This window comes from Lepidochelys kempii, chromosome 14 (assembly GCF_965140285.1).
Source record: "Lepidochelys kempii isolate rLepKem1 chromosome 14, rLepKem1.hap1, whole genome shotgun sequence".
In the NCBI taxonomy this organism is placed as follows: Eukaryota; Metazoa; Chordata; order Testudines; family Cheloniidae; genus Lepidochelys; species Lepidochelys kempii.
In genome coordinates this window covers 16,935,246-16,954,470 of record NC_136393.1, presented here as the reverse complement: position 1 = coordinate 16,954,470, position 19,225 = coordinate 16,935,246, and the positions used below count along the sequence as shown (strand labels likewise).

The following is a 19,225-nucleotide window of genomic DNA, read 5'->3' as shown; positions in this document are numbered from 1 at the left end:
CTTCTCTATCCCACCCTGCATATTTCATGTGCGTTGTGCAGCCAAATCTGCAATTGCTTTGAGAAATCCCTGCCTTGCTCAAGGCTGGGGAAGCTGCAGAAAGATGCCAGGGGGAGGGGATTGTCCCAACTCGGGGAAGTGGACTCATTATCCAACCAACCAGTTGAACTCTTTGCGGGGAAATTCTTTCCCTCCTTCTGAATGTCCCCCTCCCCTCCACTCTCCTGCCAAGTTCTTAGTAGAAATGAGCTGAGGGGGTGATACTTGGATCTGGTTTAGGCTTAGGCTAGGGTTCAAGGCTAAACTGGAGTCCAGCCCCAGGGGAGTTATAATATATTATGAGCTGATCTCATGAGATTTCCATTCTCTTGGGCCTCAATTTAGAACTGGAAAATTGGCCCCTTTCCACTTTGGGTCTTGCCTGAATCTGAAGTTCTTGAAATTCAAAGGGACGGGGTGGGAGAGCTGGTTTTCCAGTCTGCGCTCACCCCTAGTTAAGGATGGGGAGAAGAGACCCTGCCGTGATGTAGCATCACGACATGAACCTAGGATCGAAACGGGGGTACAGCTGGACATATAGAGGGAAGGTGGTGGTTTTAAACTGGAGAGCAATGGTGGCGACTCCTCCAGAACAGACAAGGGCTGCAAGGGGCTGGTTGACGCTCTGACAGTCTATTCGCTGGATATATTTCGAACTCGTCCATTACTGTTTCCCCCAAGGGTGCACAGGGGGTGGGGCTGTAGCTGGACAGGTCTCCATTAGCATTCCCAGCTCCTGGGCTCTCCTACCATGTTCATCGCATGCTCCCCTCTGCTTGCTCATCAGTGCATTCTGCTTGCTTTCTCCTTTGTGTAGCATGGGGATGGGGTGGGCATTTTCCCTTCCTCCTTCATCTCTTCCCCTTTGCTGCTTGCTTTCTCCCTGGCCCCTTCTTTGGCAGCTGTGCTTTCCTGTCCAGCATGGCGCTTCTTTTGGATGAGAGAGGCTGGTAAGTTTTTTTGTTGCTGTTCCTTTTTTGCTTTTCATCTTCTGCAGCATGATAGGTGTCCTGGGGCGAGGGACAAGCAGTGAGGAGAAGGGGTTGGCACCTGCTGTTTTATTTAGGTCAGAATGATGGCCCTGTCTAGCAGCAGAGAGCATTATAGGCAATGCAATGCATATTGCCATTCAGCCAAAAAAAAGTCCAACGCCAAGAAATGTTTTCCCCTCCCTACCACATCTCTGATAGGAGTCCTGTGTTTCTCCGGTGGGTCTATGTTGGGCCCACACTGCAGTTGGGGCTAACCTGTCCCCAGGCATAGCTGCAGAAGTGCCAACCCTCCCCTCCCCTTTTCTGGCCAAATATTTACCTCTTCCCACTGAGTCCCTACCAAAAAGGTCTTCTAATCGAAAAGAGTTAAGCTCTGGCCCATTTATTGTTTTCCAATATAGCCACTAATCTCACTGCAGCCTTAACTATGATCTGGAGCCACACACGATGCTTCCATAACCGAGAGCCAACAGCATAATGGAAAAATCCCCGTTTCCCTCCCCACGCTTAATACTCAGACTTAAACTTTTCTGGGGCAGGGGATCACACAGTCCTCTTGGAAGAAAGCCGCCCCCTCTCCCCTGTTTGGTAGAACACCCTCTACAAATGGGGTGCTGCACGTAAAAAAATCATAAGAGTCACATATAGAAAATATTGCCCGTGTCCTGTGTGTGGCAACGGGGGAGCTTTGAGAGCTCCTGCCAGCTTTTTCCATAGGTTTCGAGTCTCTTCTCTTTCACTGTGTTGGGCTGAGAATATGGGTCCCGCTTTGAGCTGCTGGATTCTTTTCCTGTCTCTGCTCAGCTCCCCAATTCTCGTCTGGCTCATGGCTGCTTCTCTGTGTCTCCCCGGTCCATTATTCATGACCTGTCTTCATCAGCTTCTGCTTTGCTTAGTCCTGTGTTCCCATGGGCAGCTTGCCATTCTCCATCTCCTAACTCACTGGGAGTCTCAAACCTCTGGCACACCTGCATTCTCCCATAGCAGGGAGCAGCGGGTGCCTGTAGAGGAACTTGGGCTGAATGCCCAGACAATGCATAAGTTACAAGCCAAAACCTGGTGTAATTTATATGCCAAGGGGCCAGAAGTACCCATAAGTCTGCCTTTTGCTCCACTTTACTCATCACTTTGGAGTCTGGCCCTTTGGGCAGGATTTTCAGGAGCTGAAGGGACGTAGGCCTGGTCTACACTAGAAAAGTCAGTCGGTTTAACTCTGTCAGTCAAGGGTGTGAAAAATCCACACTCCTGAGCAATGTAGTTAAGCCAACCTGAACCCCGGTATAGAAGGCGCTAGGTCAACAGAAGATTTCTTCCATCAAGCTATCTACCACCTCTCGGGGAGGTGGATTACCTACACCAACCAGAGAATTCCTGCCGTCGGCGTACGAAGCGTCTACACTGAAGCTCTGCAGCTGTGCCGCGGTAGCATTTTCAGTGTAGACAAGCCCCAGGAGCACAAGTCCTACTGAAAGTCAATGGGGCTTGTGGTCCTAAATCATGTAAACTCTTTTCAAAATACCACTTGCCTAGTGTCCCTGTGAAATGATGGATAGGGTGGGTACTTCTGGAGGTCACTTTGTGTATTTAGCCTTTTGACTTCTTGTTAACTCCATGCTGCAGGAGGCATTTGGATTCCCATTGATTAAAGCTTGTTCCATAGCCCTTTACCTTCCCTCTTCGTCTCTCTTTCTAAGTGTCAGCGGTCTCTAATGTTTTCTCTATGCTGAAGCAGTCTCTCCATGCCTCACCCACTGGCAGAAGCAGCCAGAGAACTCAGGTTCGATGCCCCCTTCCTCATACTCAACATAACCTCAGAGGGCTGTGGTGAATCAAGGAGAACAGTTAAGGTCCCAGCCATGGGAGGCAGTTTGATATACTGGGCACCCCTTGTGAGCCGGACCCTGTACCAAGTTTAAGATGGTAATTAAAAAGGGGCTCAGTACCTGCAAGGGATGGTATGGAGGAAAGGTGGCGGTGGGAACATCCCTCACAGGAAGAACTGGGAGGCCAAAGGTGGGCTGGGATGCTGAGAGAAACTCTTCCACCCAATGCCCTGGTCTACCCAGTTCCGGTGGCCCTTCCTCATTGACATCCCATCAGGATCAAGCGTGTTTTCACTCTGGACTGGGAGGGGGTTGGCCCTTCATGGAGCCAGCCAAGCTTCTGCTTCTCCTTTCTGGATTTCATAGACACCAGAGGCTGAGCAGCTGGTGCTCCGGGCAAAGTCAACGCTTCTGAAAATCGGGGCCTAAGTTAATCAGCTGCCACCGTATGCAGCCTGCAAAGGCATTCCTATCTCCTTCAGTAAGCAAACGGAACCTGCGCTGGGAGCTACACCATATCCCCTGAAAGTCTGGGTCTGCACCTCAATGTTTAGCAAGGGTTAATCCAAGTGCTTAATAGCTGGCCCATCTGGTGTGTTTTTCATGTGTCTGAAGGACAACTTAGCTGACCTCACAGTGCCACATCCCTGTCCCCTTCAGCCAGTGCATGGAAAGTGCCTTCCCCTTTGCTCTGTCAGCACTGCTTAGGCTATCCCGCTCTCCCCGGAGGCTGGTAGTCAGTCCCATTTGGATGAGGAAACAGAGCCACAGAAAGCCTAAAGGACTCTTCCCAAAGTCCGAGAGGAAGCTTCAGGTTTCAACTAAACCCCGATGTGTTCATGATGGAGGGTGGAGGAGGGAGGCATTTGAAATGGAAAAGGAAGGAAAGGGACTCGGGAGCTTTTGGCTCCAGTCCCACTGGCCAGTTGCTAGATGGTGCTTCTCCCCTGATTCTGTGTCCTCCATGGGTAAGCTGTGGTGCCACCATTTCCACCCCACCTAGTCTAACGCCTGGACTGTAGGAACTCCTCCAGCGGGTGCATAGTATGGAGTCCTGTTACCTCACATTGACTGGAGTAACTTCTACACCCTTCCTACTGCACCCCTGCTGTGCCACATCAGCTGTGGGAAGGGGCGGCACCGGAGACTCTGCTCTACCTGTGAAGAGGGAGGTCCGTGACCAGAAGTCTTGATTTCCTTCACTTAGAGGGGACCAAAGAGCAGGGCCGGAGCACTCCATAGAGTTCTAACGGCCTGGCCTGCACCTGCCCCCATCTCTCCTCGGGAGGTGCCACCCACGGAGATGGCATGTCCCCGCCTGACGGGATTCTGCTGGGATCAAGGTGGAGCATGGCCTTCTGGGACCTGCAGCATCCAAACCTCCCCTCGTGCTAGGTGAAGGTGCCTCTGCTATACCAGCTGGGTGCAGTTCTGGGCGAGTTACCAATCTGGCCCTTGGGCAGGGAGCATTTGGACAATCCCTGTCCCTGCTGAAGGGATGGGCCTCCCTGTAAAGAAGGAGCCTAAACTGAGCCTTTAGCACCATGTGAATTCATATGCAATCGGGTTAATAGCATTTGGCATAGAGAGGATTTTTAGCCTTAGATGAAAGTGTGGAGTGAGGAGTGTGGACCTCCATTAGCGACTCTCTTGAGGAGACACTCAAGCTTTGATGCCAGGCCCAGACAGTATGTGGCAGTCTGACTCTCCCCTTCCCAGCTTGTTTGGGGATGAAGGGTAGGAAGGGAGGGGGCTGGAATAGAAGACATATCAACCTGGCTGCTTTTTGAAAGAGATGTTTTGTGCTTTAATCATCTAACAGCTGCAGTGGCCCGGGTCCTAGGTGGAGAGGTCTGCTAAGAGACTCCCACAATGCATACAGCCATGGGCCAGTCCAGAACAGGGAGTCTGGCTTCCACCTGTCCATGGAAACACAGGGCAAGGTTCTCATTTACATTACGGTCCCTTTACCCCATGCTGGCACCTTAAAGAAGGTGTAAATGTGATTTGCTCCTACTTTAAAGCACCAGAGTGGTGTAAAGGGGCTAGTGTAAATGGGGATCTGGGCCATATGGTTTGCCCCTACAGCAATCAGCTTATTCCCCGAATTATGGAATCTGATTCTCCTTCTCTTCCCAACCATGGCAGGGTAATAATGACCTGACCCCCACCCCCCTCACTCCCCCTGCACAGTGAATCCTCCAGAGCGATTATCCCCTCTGAAGTATTTCCTTTATTCTAAACTGGGCAGCTGCTAAGCTTGCTTGTACACAGCCCGGTAGTAGAGAAGCTTGACTGATGCTCAGTGTGCATCTCCAGTCTGGATCTAGCCCATAAACTAGGCTCACTTACCTGTTGGGAGGTGAGGGTATTTTGCACGGAGGGACTGTACCCCTGCCTGATGCTGAAGACACTACTACGTTATAGGTGTGGAGATCTACTTCAACTGAAATTAGGAGCAGAAATATGCCAAATGGGACTTAGTCTATGAAAGAAGTGGGCATGCAGCTGAAGAGTTGAGGCATGTTTGGGCTTGCCTTCCTACCCTTGGAGGTTATCCCTGCCTGCTCTGAGAGGCATCCTATAAAAAGTATGAACAGTAGTCTAGAGACAAAGCTTAGCCTTTCCACGAATGGAGAATTCCTAATGGTTAGAGCCAGAGAGCAGTGACAGAACTACTGTGTTCTAGCCCTGGCTCTGGCAATGACTTGATATGAGACCTTGGAAAAGTCATTTAGCCTCTCTGCACCTCAGTCTGTCCATCTAGAATATTAGTCCAAAGCATCTTCCCTACCTCCTTGGCAGGTGCTGAGCTTCACCACTCCCAAAGCAATCCGAGATCCTCCAATGAAAAGCAGAGTAGTCGTGTTTATGGATTGACACCCCCGCCCCCCCCCCCCAGGGCCTGCCATGTGACTATGTCCTGTTTAATACAAAAGGGACAGGCAGCACTAGAGCAATAGGTATTTTTTCTGGAGGAAGATTTTAGAAAGAACAGTCTTTGTCTTTGCATGCTCAAGCCTGCTGCCGATAGCATGAGACTGTTAGCGAAGCAGTCACGTGTTCACCCCAGGGCTTACCTCCCCCCGCTGGCTTAGCGTGTGCTGAGGAGTATTGAGCCAGGCAGGTAATCCAGGTGCTCTGGACTGCTCTGGGTCCACTCAGAACAGGAGCTGCCACAGCACCCAATTTGTAGGTCAGAAGGGTCTGAATTGTACTGGGTACCAATCAGGAGGGCATGCAGTCATTTTTTTGGCTTACTCTGTTGTTTGGGTTTAGACTATCTTGCTGCAATTGATGAAGCAAAAAGCCTCTTACTTTGAGGCACTACAGTCTGCAAATGGCTCTTTGTGAATCAGAAACTTTCTTTGCCTCCCCCTCCAGCACCAAGTCCTTTTCCCTTGCTCGTTACAAAAATAATTAACAAACCAAACTCAAAAGGTGAAATGACTGAAATGAATTCTCTTCTTTTCTCCTTGTTTCTCTTTGCAGAACTGAAGACTATATGAAGTTATCCCTAACCTCCTCCTAAAGGCTTTTCCCTTGGCATCTTAAAGGCTTGAGAGAAATACCAAAACCAACCAAACACACAAACAAAAGAAAAAAACAATAAACCCTCAAAACTCGGGACTTTCTCCTTGGCTGAAGTTGGGTTCTTCAAAATAACTCCTTGTGGTATCAAGGTTAAGGAGAATCTCTTGCTTGGGTCCCTGGATGCGACCAGGCTAGAGCCATGACTGGAATTGTGTTTGGGGGTTCAAGACCTAATATGGGACTGAGACCCCCCAAACAGAACCCAGAGTGAACACCAAAAATTCAGTAAGTCTACTGAGTTGTGTTAATCACACTCTGTCTGCCCTACCCTGAAATCTGTATTGTTCCTTTAGAGGAAATGGGCAAAAGCCAGATGTTATCTTAGATCTACCCAGATGTTGTACCCGAGTATCCAAGCCATTTCCTCCAGGGACCAAACTCATCCTTTAGCTTTGAAAATTACAGCTGGAGATTTAAAACATTGTTTAGCATTGGGAGGGGGGCGGGGTTTGACAGACTATCGCTGGACTGACTTAATCTTGCTCTGTAATCATTTCAGCAGAGAGCTGATCCTTTAGTTTAGGTAGAGGGCAGATCTGAGAAGTGAGATTGGTTTGTCTTGTAGCTCTACTGTTTGTGGTGACTTCCCGTTGAGGAGCCCAAGCTTTGTTAATGATTGGTAGTGCCTGGATTTACTTTTCCCTGCTCCAGTTCCCAAGAGGGAGAGGGTGGAGGAGGTAGCCCTGAAATTGAGGGCTCTCTCTGGATTATGATGAGTTTCTGGGGGTGCCAACAGCGTTTCCCGTTCCCTTCTCCACACCACCTTACTGTTCTAATACCCCTTTCTCTTTCCCATACCCTTTTGTCACTGTTGCTGGCCTGCCTGCTTTGCCCGAGGTTCAGCTCCTCTTCTGAGCCTTGTCATACACAGGAGATGAGCTCTGCTGGGCATCAGCACCCGCTCAATTGAGATCTAACTTCAAATAGGGTCGGGTTGATTTGCTGGAAGTCCTTCCATGGGAAGAGGGTTTTGAGTCCTCTGGTGATATCACTTCCTGTCCTGCAGCATTACAGCATAGTTGGAATCTGTCCTCCAAGTTTCCCTTCATTTTTGTGGAAAGGCCGCCTCTTAGCTAAAGCTTCAAGCATATAAAAAACCAGGCTGCTTTGTTTTATTCCTACACAGACAATACTTGAAACTATTTACTCGGTCGTTCTTTGCCGCGCCTGGGTTTGGAGAATGTTTGTCTGTAAAAAGGGCTCATTTCACAAACAGCCGGAGGCTTCAGCTTTAAGGAAGCTGCCCCTTCCAAGCCGGTAACTGCTAGCACATTAAATGGATTGCTTATGAATCCTAGACACACAAGGCCGCTCTGCTTCAAGGTACCCAATGTGACTGGCCATTCTGTCTCCAATTCGTGCTGGCTGGCAGATTTGACGTTCCAAGCATGTGACTATGCAAAGAATGCCTTATATACAGATATGTTTAAGTTATACGGCAAAATGTACATCAAGCAAGCAAAGTCTATAGCTGAGCTCAGATTTTGCAAGTGGCAGCGAGTTAAGCTATTTCTTTAACAACAACAAAAAGGCTGTCTGGGTATTTTTTTACCTTTTTTTTTTTTTTTTTTTTCATCTGAAGGTGGCTCTTATACACAGGACTGTAATTCTAGTGGCTTGAAACTGTAAATTGCCTTTGTTCAGTTCAATAAATCTTTGAATAGTTTATTTGGATGGGCATTGTGTTGTTTATACCTTTTGCTTTTTTTCCCTCCTTCTCTCTTCCACAGAACTTCTCTAGTGATGATTTATAGCATTACATCTGCATCCCATATCTTTCACTGCTTTTGCTGCACTAGCAGGGAATTCTTATTCACGTGAAAATACCCAATAAGGACTTGGTGTCACACAGAATGTGGAGGAAGACACTGTCCTTGCTGCAGCGAAATAATCATGGTGCTTTTACAGGGTGTTACTGCTGTGGAAAGCAACAGAGAAATTGTAAAGTCTTACTCAGCAGATTTGCTTCCTATACGTGCCCAGAGTCAGGACTTTAGTGACAGAGGGCCAGACTGTGATGTCACTCTGTGAATAAGGATATCTTACTCCACAACTAGTTCCATTGACTTCAGTGGGAGCAGAGTTCGGCCAACACTGTTAAAAATCTCACCCTGAAACCTTTTGATTTTACTTCTGTTGGAGCCAGGCAGAGTCAGTGAAGCTGGGAGAGATGAGCTGGACTCTGTTTTTGCTCCTGCACCATCTGTAGTATTCGTGAAGTTCCAATTGCAGAATCTTTGGCCAAGATTTTCAAATGTGACAAGGTTATTTTGGGAGCCTCCATTTTTGGGTAGCCAAAACCCTGTACAGAGACCTCATTTTCAGAAGGTGAGTCCTCAGCACTTTCTGAAAATCAGGTCCATTTGCAGGGTCTCAAGTGAGGTGCCTCCAATCATTAATTACTTCTGAAAATCTTGAGTTGAAATTTTCAAAGAGCTAAGGGAATAAGGAGCAGAACTACCATTGATTTTCAACAAGAGTTCAGCTGTTTTGAAAATCCCAGCCTTAGCCTATTTTGTCAGTGATGAGTGAAAGCCAAGTGCATTGATACCGGGTAAAAACAAAAACAAACAAAAAAACACATTGAGACTTTTCTGTGACCATACTAGAAAAGAAGTATAGGTCACTGAAAGTTGCAATTGTGTTTAGACTTTTTCACAATCTATTAAGCTGCTTGGGAACAATAAGGAAAAGAACCAGAACTAATTTTTGTTCCCAGCTGGAGTAAACTTCAACGGTGCCTGTGTAAGGAGAAGAACACATACTGAATTTCTCCAGACTAGATAGGAGATATGCCCCCCTGGAATCCAATGAAGTTCTGAAATAAAATATGAGGATCTGTAACTGCTGTGTCTCCCTTCCTTTTTCATATTCTGAAAAGGTCAGTTTAATGCATTCTCTTGTAAGTGAGAAAAGTATATGAGAGACAACGGGATTCTTGAGGGTTATAGACTTGAGATTCCATTGGTTCAGCAGGGGTATAAAGACTGCTCCAAGCCAAGGCTGTACAGAGAAGATTTCATTTCATAACAAAAGATCCTAGCTCATTAACAGAATATATATAGTCTTTAAATGCTACAGCCACATGCATTTTGATTGTAGAACAAAGTAACTGGCACAATAGCTGCTTCTGTTTGCTAAGCTCTGCTTTTTCAGAATTCTGTTTCCCCCACAATGTTGATAGCACCAAAGTTAAAGCAGGGTGGGAAATGCAGCTCACTTGTCACCACTTCTGATTGGTATTATTAATGTTTATCAGTAGGTGTAAGGAACATGCACAACCCTTCCAGTTCCAGGTTGTGCTTCCCAGATTGAAAGCTCTTCTGTTCACCTGTGACGATGGCTCATCTACCATTGATTTTGGTTTTTAATGCAAAATTCCCAGTGGGATTGCTGTTGATGGACCAATGCTCTGCTCTGTTGTTTCCCCCACAAATTGAAACTGCTTCTGTCTTCTCTAGAGAGAGATGGGGGGTGAGGTAATATTTTTTTATTGGTGAAAAAAACAAGCTTTTGAGCTACACAGAGCTTTTCAGGTCTTTTGTCTGCTCTAGACATTTATACCACTCTCATCGCCACAACTTCTAAGCAGCTTCCCGCTTAAGTTTTACGCAGCCATATTCCTAAAACTGTGATTTCACTACCAAAAAAGGTGTATTTCTACATCAAAGTAACTAACTCAAGATACCTATTTTGAGGTAAAATCCTAGTGGAGACAAAACACAGGTAATTTTTAACTCTTTGTATCTAGTTGAGGTTAACCCCAGGTTGGGGGGTGGGGGTTATAGGATCAACCTCATCTAGCTATATGGACTTGTCTCCCCTAGGATTTTACGTTGATATCGCTATCTTGATGTAAAACCACAGCTTTTAGTGCAGTGAAGACATAGCTTAACACCAGCTGAGTTCTGATCGTCCATCTTCCTGTGCTTGTGAGATTGCCACTTGCAATATCTGCTTCCCAGCACAACCTCCAGAGACTCATTCCATGGTGGTATCGTCACCATGGAGTGAAACAAAATTCTGATGCTTTCATTTGTTAGCGAAAACTCTTGCTGCACACTCTCCCGTTGTCTGTCTCAGCTGCGGCAAAAGAGTCCCTAGAGTTTATTACCAGGGCAGGGTGCCAGAATATCTGGGAGGTAAGGAAGAGACTTGTGAGGATAGGTTTGGCCACTGGAATGAGAATCTACTACTATAGACAGGAGGGCTGGCTGTGCCAGAAGCAGAGAATCCTGGGAAGGTGGGTTTTGGGACCGCAGAGACGGAAGGCCAATCCTCCACCCACTGTCAGCAGCCTGCACCAGGGACCAGTGGTGCTGGGGGCGTTTGAATCTGTGTGGACAGCACCAGCTCTGCATTTCTGACCTGCTGTGGGTCAACAGACTGTTCTCATGTGGGATAGAAGGGCAGTAAAAGCTTTGAGGTTTATATAATAGCAAAGCCTTGTTCCACCCTTGTTACAGTCATAACACCACGGCTCCTTTAGTTCTCATAATCTGAGGCAGGAGAGCCAAGGACTGCATGTAATAGGTGGGGAACTCGCTGCACTCTCAGGGAGACTTGCAGTGAGACCACATCAGTCCTGTAACCAATCCCAGCTAGTAACAAAACGGAACCCTCTCCTCCTTCCCCTTAAAAAAAATTAGGGGTAGTTATAACAGAATATGTCCATGTGCTAGGTTCAGGGCCAACTCCTGATGCCCATTACTCAACACTGGGGAAAAAACCTAGTAAACCCCAACGCAAGAATGACTTCTCTCTCTGATCACTCATTTCCCAGTAGCAGACTAACGGCTTGTGTACACTTGAAAGTTAATTTGGATTAAGGTAATATTTAAAGTGCAATAACAATTCTAGAATAACTCCATGTGTAGACACTCTTATTTCAGAATAGAAGAGTGTCTGTAGACAAGCCCTAAGAAAGTTCAAAATAAACTCCATCATTGCTGATCACAGTGCCTCTTGAAGGGTGGCTATTTCTCTTTTTACTTTTCTTCTTGACAGGGTTCAGAGAGAGCAGCTGACTGCCATCTTCAGGCTCATGAAGGAAAACAGTGAGACATTTGGAGAGATGACGGAAGGAGACATGAAGGAGCAGCTTAAACTTTATGACATGTAGGCTCACAGCCATTACAGTCTATGGCCTGCCAGCTGCCTCAGCCCTTATCATATGAGACACTGGAGACTAGTGCTATAAAACTGTCACTAAATGCATAATCAGTTTCATTTTTTGGATGGTTTGTAAAAATGAATAGGCCTCTTTCAAATATTTCAAAGACTTGTAATTTCTATCTTTACTGGTTTTCCTAAAGGAGCTATTGCTGTATTTTCATCTCATGCAGAGATATTTCAACTCTTTCTGACCAGTTAGTAAGAGCCAGACCATACAGCATGGTGAAATCTGTAACTGTATTCTGAGTATGCTTTGTAAGTATGTATTTCTTCACTCTGATCCTCCATCATCTTGGTGTCTGAAGGAATCAGAGTAAAGTAAAACAGCAGCGGCTGCACACTCTAATGTGGATAAAATGGGAGGTTACCCCTTTAGGGTATATCTGCACTGCAGCTGAGAGTGTGTTTCCCAGTGTTCATAGACAGACACACACAGGAGCTTGAGCCATTGTGGTACAGGAAGCAGCTTGGGCTAGCCACACAAGTACAATCATGTTCAACCCCCTGTGTACATACTCGGGCAGCTAGACGGAGCCGCTGCCCAGGCCACCACAGCCACGCTGCTATTCTTGGTGCACTGGTTCAAGCAGAGCTAGCACGTGTCTGTTTTCCCACGGTGGAGAATATGCTCCCAAATGCAGCATATACGGTCAGTCAGGATCATGCCTATCGATTATTCAGACAGTATAGGGCTGATGTCAGATGATTCATTAAAGTTTTTTGGCTGGAAACCAGTGATTCTGAAGGAGGATAAAGCTGCCAGGCACAGTATGTGAATAACTTCTGTAAGTGCATTTTTGCTGTCACCCAGATCAACTATCTGCTTATGGGCATAGTCTGCATCTATAATCACCATCGAAACCTACGTGGAACAGAATGTTCAGTCAAACTATGTTTCATGCAAATAACTTTTCCATTTCAGTTTGGGAAATTTCATTCCCCCCACCCCCAATTTTGCTTCTCCATAAAAGTATGGGGCAACTGCTGTTTTTCTCATTGCATTATGCAGCAGCAGAAAATGCCACTTCCATTGGAATTTTTGAGTGGAAGCAAGACAGTGGCCATCTTTGAAAATGATCTTTGGACAGAGGCAAGAGGATGGGAAGCACAGTGAGAAACTGATTTACATCTATGTCATAGTCCTTTGTGAAACAGAGGGTATGTCTACACTATGGAATAAGGTCGAATTTATAGAAGTCATTCTTTTAGAAATCGGTTTTATATATTCGAGTGTGTGTGTCCCCACAGAAAATACTCTAAGTGCAGTAACTCGGCAGAGTGCTTCCACAGTACCGAGGCTAGCGTCGACTTCCGGAGCGTTGCACTGTGGGTAGCTATCCCACAGTTCCCGCAGTCTCCGCTGCCCATTAGAATTCTGGGTTGAGATCCCAATGCCTAATGGGGCTAAAACATTGTCGCGGGTGGTTCTGGATACATATCGTCAGGCCCCCCTTCCCTCCCTCCCTCCGTGAAAGCAAGGGCAGACAATCGTTTCGCGCCTTTTTTCCTGAGTTACCTGTGCAGACGCCATACCACGGCAAGCATGGAGCCCGCTCAGGTAACCGTCACCGTATGTCTCCTGGGTGCTCGCAGACGCGGTATGGCATTGCTACACAGTAGCAGCAACCCATTGCCTTCTGGCAGCAGACGGTGCAGTACGACTGGTAGCCGTCCTCGTCGTGTCCGAGGTGCTCCTGGCCACATCGGCTGGGAGCGCCTGGGCAGACATGGGCGCAGGGACTAAATTTGGAGTGACTTGACCAGATCATTCTCTTTAGTCCTGCAGTCAGTCCGATTGAACCGTCTTTTGGTGAGCAGGCAGGCGATACGGATTGCTAGCAGTCGTACTGTACCATCTTCTGCCGGGCAGGCAAGAGATGAGGATGGCTAGCAGTCGTACTGTACCATCTTCTGCCGAGCAGCCATGAGATGTGGATGGCATGCAGTCCTTCTGCACCGTCTGCTGCCAGCCAAAGATGTAAAAGATAGATGGAGTGGATCAAAACAAGAAATAGACCAGATTTGTTTTGTACTCATTTGCTTCCCCCCTTCCCCTGTCTAGGGGACTCATTCCTCTAGGTCACACTGCAGTCACTCACAGAGAAGGTGCAGCGACGTAAATCTAGCCATGTATCAATCAGAGGCCAGGCTAACCTCCTTGTTCCAATAAGAACAATAACTTAGGTGCACCATTTCTTATTGGAACCCTCCGTGAAGTCCTGCCTGAAATACTCCTTGATGTAAAGCCACCCCCTTTGTTGATTTTAGCTCCCTGAAGCCAACCCTGTAAGCCGTGTCGTCAGTCGCCCCTCCCTCCGTCAGAGCAACGGCAGACAATCGTTCCGCGCCTTTTTTCTGTGCGGACGCCATACCAAGGCAAGCATGGAGGCCGCTCAGCTCACTTTGGCAATTAGGAGCACATTAAACACCACACGCATTATCCAGCAGTATATGCAGCACCAGAACCTGACAGAAAGATACCGGGCGAGGAGGCGACATCAGCGCGGTCACGTGAGTGATCAGGACATGGACACAGATTTCTCTGAAAGCATGGGCCCTGACAATGCATGCATCATGGTGCTAATGGGGCAGGGTCATGCTGTGGAACGCCGATTCTGGGCTCGGGAAACAAGCACAGACTGGTGGGACCGCATAGTGTTGCAGGTCTGGGACGATTCCCAGTGGCTGCGAAACTTTCGCATGCGTAAGGGCACTTTCATGGAACCTTGTGACTTGCTTTCCCCTGCCCTGAAGCACATGAATACCAAGATGAGAGCAGCCCTCACAGTTGAGAAGCGAGTGGCGATAGCCCTGTGGAAGCTTGCAACGCCAGACAGCTACCGGTCAGTTGGGAATCAATTTGGAGTGGGCAAATCTACTGTTGGGGCTGCTGTGATGCAAGTAGCCCACGCAATCAAAGATCTGCTGATATCAGAGGTAGTGACCCTGGGAAATGTGCAGGTCATAGTGGATGGCTTTGCTGCAATGGGATTCCCTAACTGTGGTGGGGCCATAGACGGAACCCATATCCCTATCTTGGCACCGGAGCACCAAGCCGCCGAGTACATAAACCGCAAGGGGTACTTTTCGATAGTGCTGCAAGCTCTGGTGGATCACAAGGGACGTTTCACCAACATCAACGTGGGATGGCCGGGAAAGGTACATGACGCTCGCATCTTCAGGAACTCTGGTCTGTTTCAAAAGCTGCAGGAAGGGACTTTCTTCCCAGACCAGAAAATAACTGTTGGGGATGTTGAAATGCCTATATGTATCCTTGGGGACGCAGCCTACCCCTTAATGCCATGGCTCATGAAGCCGTACACAGGCAGCCTGGACAGTAGTCAGGAGCTGTTCAGTTACAGGCTGAGCAAGTGCAGAATGGTGGTAGAATGTGCATTTGGACGTTTAAAGGCGCGCTGGCGCAGTTTACTGACTCGCTTAGACCTCAGCGAAACCAATATTCCCACTGTTATTACTGCTTGCTGTGTGCTCCACAATATCTGTGAGAGTAAGGGGGAGACATTTATGGCGGGGTGGGAGGTTGAGGCAAATCGCCTGGCTGCTGGTTACGCGCAGCCAGACACCAGGGCGGTTAGAAGAGCACAGGAGGGCGCGGTACGCATCAGAGAAGCTTTGAAAACCAGTTTCATGACTGGCCAGGCTACGGTGTGAAAGTTCTGTTTGTTTCTCCTTGATGAAACCCCCCGCCCCTTGGTTCACTCTACTTCCCTGTAAGCTAACCACCCTTCCCTCCTCCCTTCGATCACCGCTTGCAGAGGCAATAAAGTCATTGTTGCTTCACATTCATGCATTCTTTATTCATTCATCACACAAATAGGGGGATGACTACCAAGGTAGCCCAGGAGGGGTGGTGGAGGAGGGAAGGAAAATGCCACACAGCACTTTAAAAGTTTACAACTTTAAAATTTATTGAATGCCAGCCTTCTTTTTTTTGGGCAATCCTCTGTGGCGGAGTGGCTGGTTGTTCGGTGGCCCCCCCACCGTGTTCTTGGGCGTCTGGGTGTGGAGGCTACGGAACTTGGGGAGGAGGGTGGTTGGTTACACAGGGGCTGTAGTGGCAGTCTGTGCTCCAGCTGCCTTTGTTGCAGCTCAACCATACACTGGAGCATACTGGTTTGGTCCTCCAGCAGCCTCAGCATTGAATCCTGCCTCCTCTCATCACGCTGCCGCCACATTTGAGCTTCAGCCCTGTCTTCAGCCCGCCATTTACTCTCTTCAGCCCGCCACTTACTCTCTTCAACCCGCCATCTCTCCTCCAGGTCATTTTGTGCTTTCCTGCACTCTGACATTATTTGCCTCCACGCATTCGTCTGTGCTCTGTCAGTGTGGGAGGACAGCATTTCATCGGAGAACATTTCATCTCGAGTGCGTTTTTTTTTCTTTCTAATCTTCACTAGCCTCTGGGAAGGAGAAGATCCTGTGATCATTGAAACACATGCAGCTGGTGGAGAAAAAAAAAGGGACAGCAGTATTTAAAAAGACACATTTTATAAAACAGTGGCTACACTCTTTCAGGGTAACTTTGCTGTTAACATTACATACATAGCACATGTGCTTTTGTTACAAGGTCGCATTTTGCCTCCCCCCACCGCGTGGCTACCCCCTCAACACTCCCCCTTCCCCGTGGCTAACAGCGGGGAACATTTCTGTTTAGCCACAGGCAAACAGCCCAGCAGGAACAGGCTCCTCTGAGTGTCCCCTGAAGAAAAGCACTCTATTTCAACCAGGTGACCATGAATTATATCTCACTCTCCTGAGGATAACACAGAGAGATAAAGAACGGATGTTGTTTGAACGCCAGCAAACATACACTGCAATGCTTTGTTGTACAATGATTCCCGAGTACGTGTTACTGGCCTGGAGTGGTAAAGTGTCCTACCATGAAGGACGCAATAAGGCTGCCCTCCCCAGAAACCTTTTGCAAAGGCTTTGGGAGTACATCCAGGAGAGCCATGAATGCCAGGGCAAAGTAATCCTTTCACATGCTTGCTTTTAAACCATGTATACTATTTTAAAAGGTACACTCTCACCGGAGGTCCCTTCTCCGACCGCCGCGTCCAGGAGGCAGCCTTGGGTGGGTTCGGGGGGTACTGGCTCCAGGTCCAGGGTGAGAAACAGTTCCTGGCTATCGAGAAAACCGGTTTCTCCGCTTGCTTGCTGTGAGCTATCTACAACCTCCTCCTCATCACCATCATCGTCCCCAAAACCTGCTTCCGTGTTGCCTCCATCTCCATTGAAGGGGTCAAACAACACGGCTGGGGTAGTGGTGGCTGAACCCCCTAAAATGGCATGCAGCTCATCATAGAAGCGGCATATTTGGGGCTCTGACCCGGAGCGGCCGTTCGCCTCTCTGGTTTTCTGGTAGGCTTGCCTCAGCTCCTTCAGTTTCACGCGGCACTGCTTTGGTTCCCTGTTATGGCCTCTGTCCTTCATGCCCTGGGAGATTTTGACAAAGGTTTTGGCATTTCAAAAACTTGAACGGAGTTCTGATAGCACGGATTCCTCTCCCCATACAGCGATCAGATCCCGTACCTCCCATTCGCTCCATGCTGGAGCTCTTTTGCGATTCTGGGACTCCATCATGGTCACCTCTGCTGATGAGCTCTGCATGGTCACCTGCAGCTTGCCACGCTGGCCAAACAGGAAATGAGATTCAAAAGTTCGCGGTTCTTTTCCTGTCTACCTGGCCAGTGCATCTGAGTTGAGAGTGCTGTCCAGAGCGGTCACAATGGAGCACTCTGGGATAGCTCCTGGAGGCCAATACCGTCAAATTGTGTCCACAGTACCCCAAATTCAAGCCGGCAAGGCCGATTTAAGCGCTAATCCACTTGTCAGGCGTGGAGTAAGGAAATCAATTTTAAGAGCCCTTTAAGTCGAAATAAAGGGCTTCATCGTGTGGACGGGTGCAGGTTTACATCGATTTAATGCTGCTAAATTCGACCTAAAGTCCTAGTGTAGACCAGGGCAGAGTGAGGGACAGCAGGTTTTAGATATAGTTAAGGTAGGTTGTAGTTGTAGGTAGAGGATGGGAGTCAGGTCAGGTGATGTAGCTGATGGTGGAGGAGAAAGGGCAGAATGTCCAAAGTTTGGAAATACTATTCCTTGGATGAAAAATGGGCTTGTAATGTAATGTTTAATGTGGATCCTAGCCATGGTCCTGGGTCCCATGAAAGGAACAGCGCACGCTTCAAGAACACGTATAAAATGGGGTATTCAGTCCTGCTGCTGGCTGCCCAGCCATGCTCTGCCAAGAAAGGAGAGCCACCAACATCAATGGCAGCAGGCAGGAACACCTGTTGCAGATTGTAAGCTCTTTGGGGAAGAAACTGTCTTTGTTCTGTGTTTGTGCAGCCCCTAGCACAATGGGGCCTGGTCCAGGATTAGAGCTCCTGAGCGCTATCATGATACAAATAATAATTAATAAAGGGGCATCAGCATCAAGAGGTGCTGAATTAAACAGCTCTCTCACACTCTGGTTGCCAATCCCATTGTTTATTAAATAAATAGCCAAATCGAATGCATTGGTACTTGGATTAGGAATCTGTTCCAGTTTCTCGAATCCTTTAAGGGCATGTCCCTTCCTCCTCCACACCCTACCCTTCCAAAACAAGTCAAGATGGTTCCTGATGATCCTCTTGAGTGCATAGATTCTGCCTATCAGGTGGCCTGAAGAAATACCACATAACTTCAACCAAGTAACAAAACCCACTAGTAAATACACTGCCAAAAGATGCAGTGAAATTATTAAGAGGAATTACCATGCCCAACTTGGATTAAATTTTCCTTGATGCAGAATGTTTGTGGGTAACTCCATTTCATGGAAGCGCTGTGAATTCACAAAAAAGGGCATGTTTCAAATGTGTTTTATTTCATGATAAGTATTTTGAACAGCTCTTGCCAGACGTTGGCACTTTTAGTTCACCAAGAAAATTGCAGTGCATTCCATATATTTGGTATGCACCAGTTTCTCTCTTCTTTTATGAAATCTTTTAAAACCTTGACATCAGGAGACATTTTCTAGTGCCCACATATCTATTCAGGGGACACCATCACAGGGCCTAATAACATCAGCCACACTATCAGAGGCTCGTATACCTGCACATCCACCAATGTGATATATGCCATCATGTGCCAGCAATGCCCCTCTGCCATGTACATTGGTCAAACTGGACAGTCTCTACGTAAAAGAATAAATGGACACAAATCAGATGTCAAGAATTATAACATTCATAAACCAGTCGGAGAACACTTCAATCTCTCTGGTCACGCAATCACAGACATGAAGGTCGCTATCTTAAAACAAAAAAACTTCAAATCCAGACTCCAGCGAGAAACTGCTGAATTGGAATTCATTTGCAAATTGGATACTATTAATTTAGGCTTAAATAGAGACTGGGAGTGGCTAAGTCATTATGCAAGGTAGCCTATTTCCTCTTGTTTTTTCCTACCCTCCCCCCCCAGATGTTCTGGTTTCACTTGGATTTAAACTTGGAGAGTGGTCAGTTTGGATGAGCTATTACCAGCAGGAGAGTGAGTTTGTGTGTGTATGGGGGTGGGGGGGATGTGAGAAAACCTGGATTT

At 47.6% G+C, this 19,225-nt stretch overlaps 1 protein-coding gene across 4 annotated transcripts in view; it reads left to right on the top strand.

The window, feature by feature from the left end:
- MXRA7 (matrix remodeling associated 7) overlaps positions 1-11,720 on the top strand; it is a 49,205-nt gene extending 37,485 nt beyond the window's left edge. For 2 of the 4 annotated variants that reach the window (XM_073310437.2, XM_073310436.2), the window contains one exon: positions 6,347-8,114. Coding sequence is in view for 3 of the 4 variants with exons in the window: in XM_073310436.2 (XP_073166537.1) it covers positions 6,347-6,386 (40 nt within the window). In the remaining variant the exon portion in view is untranslated. Of the gene's footprint in view, positions 1-6,346; positions 8,115-11,455 lie in introns of those variants that run through there. The other 2 variants (XM_073310435.2, XM_073310434.1) reach the window with 2 other exon arrangements.
- The last annotated feature ends 7,505 nt before the right edge of the window (positions 11,721-19,225 follow it).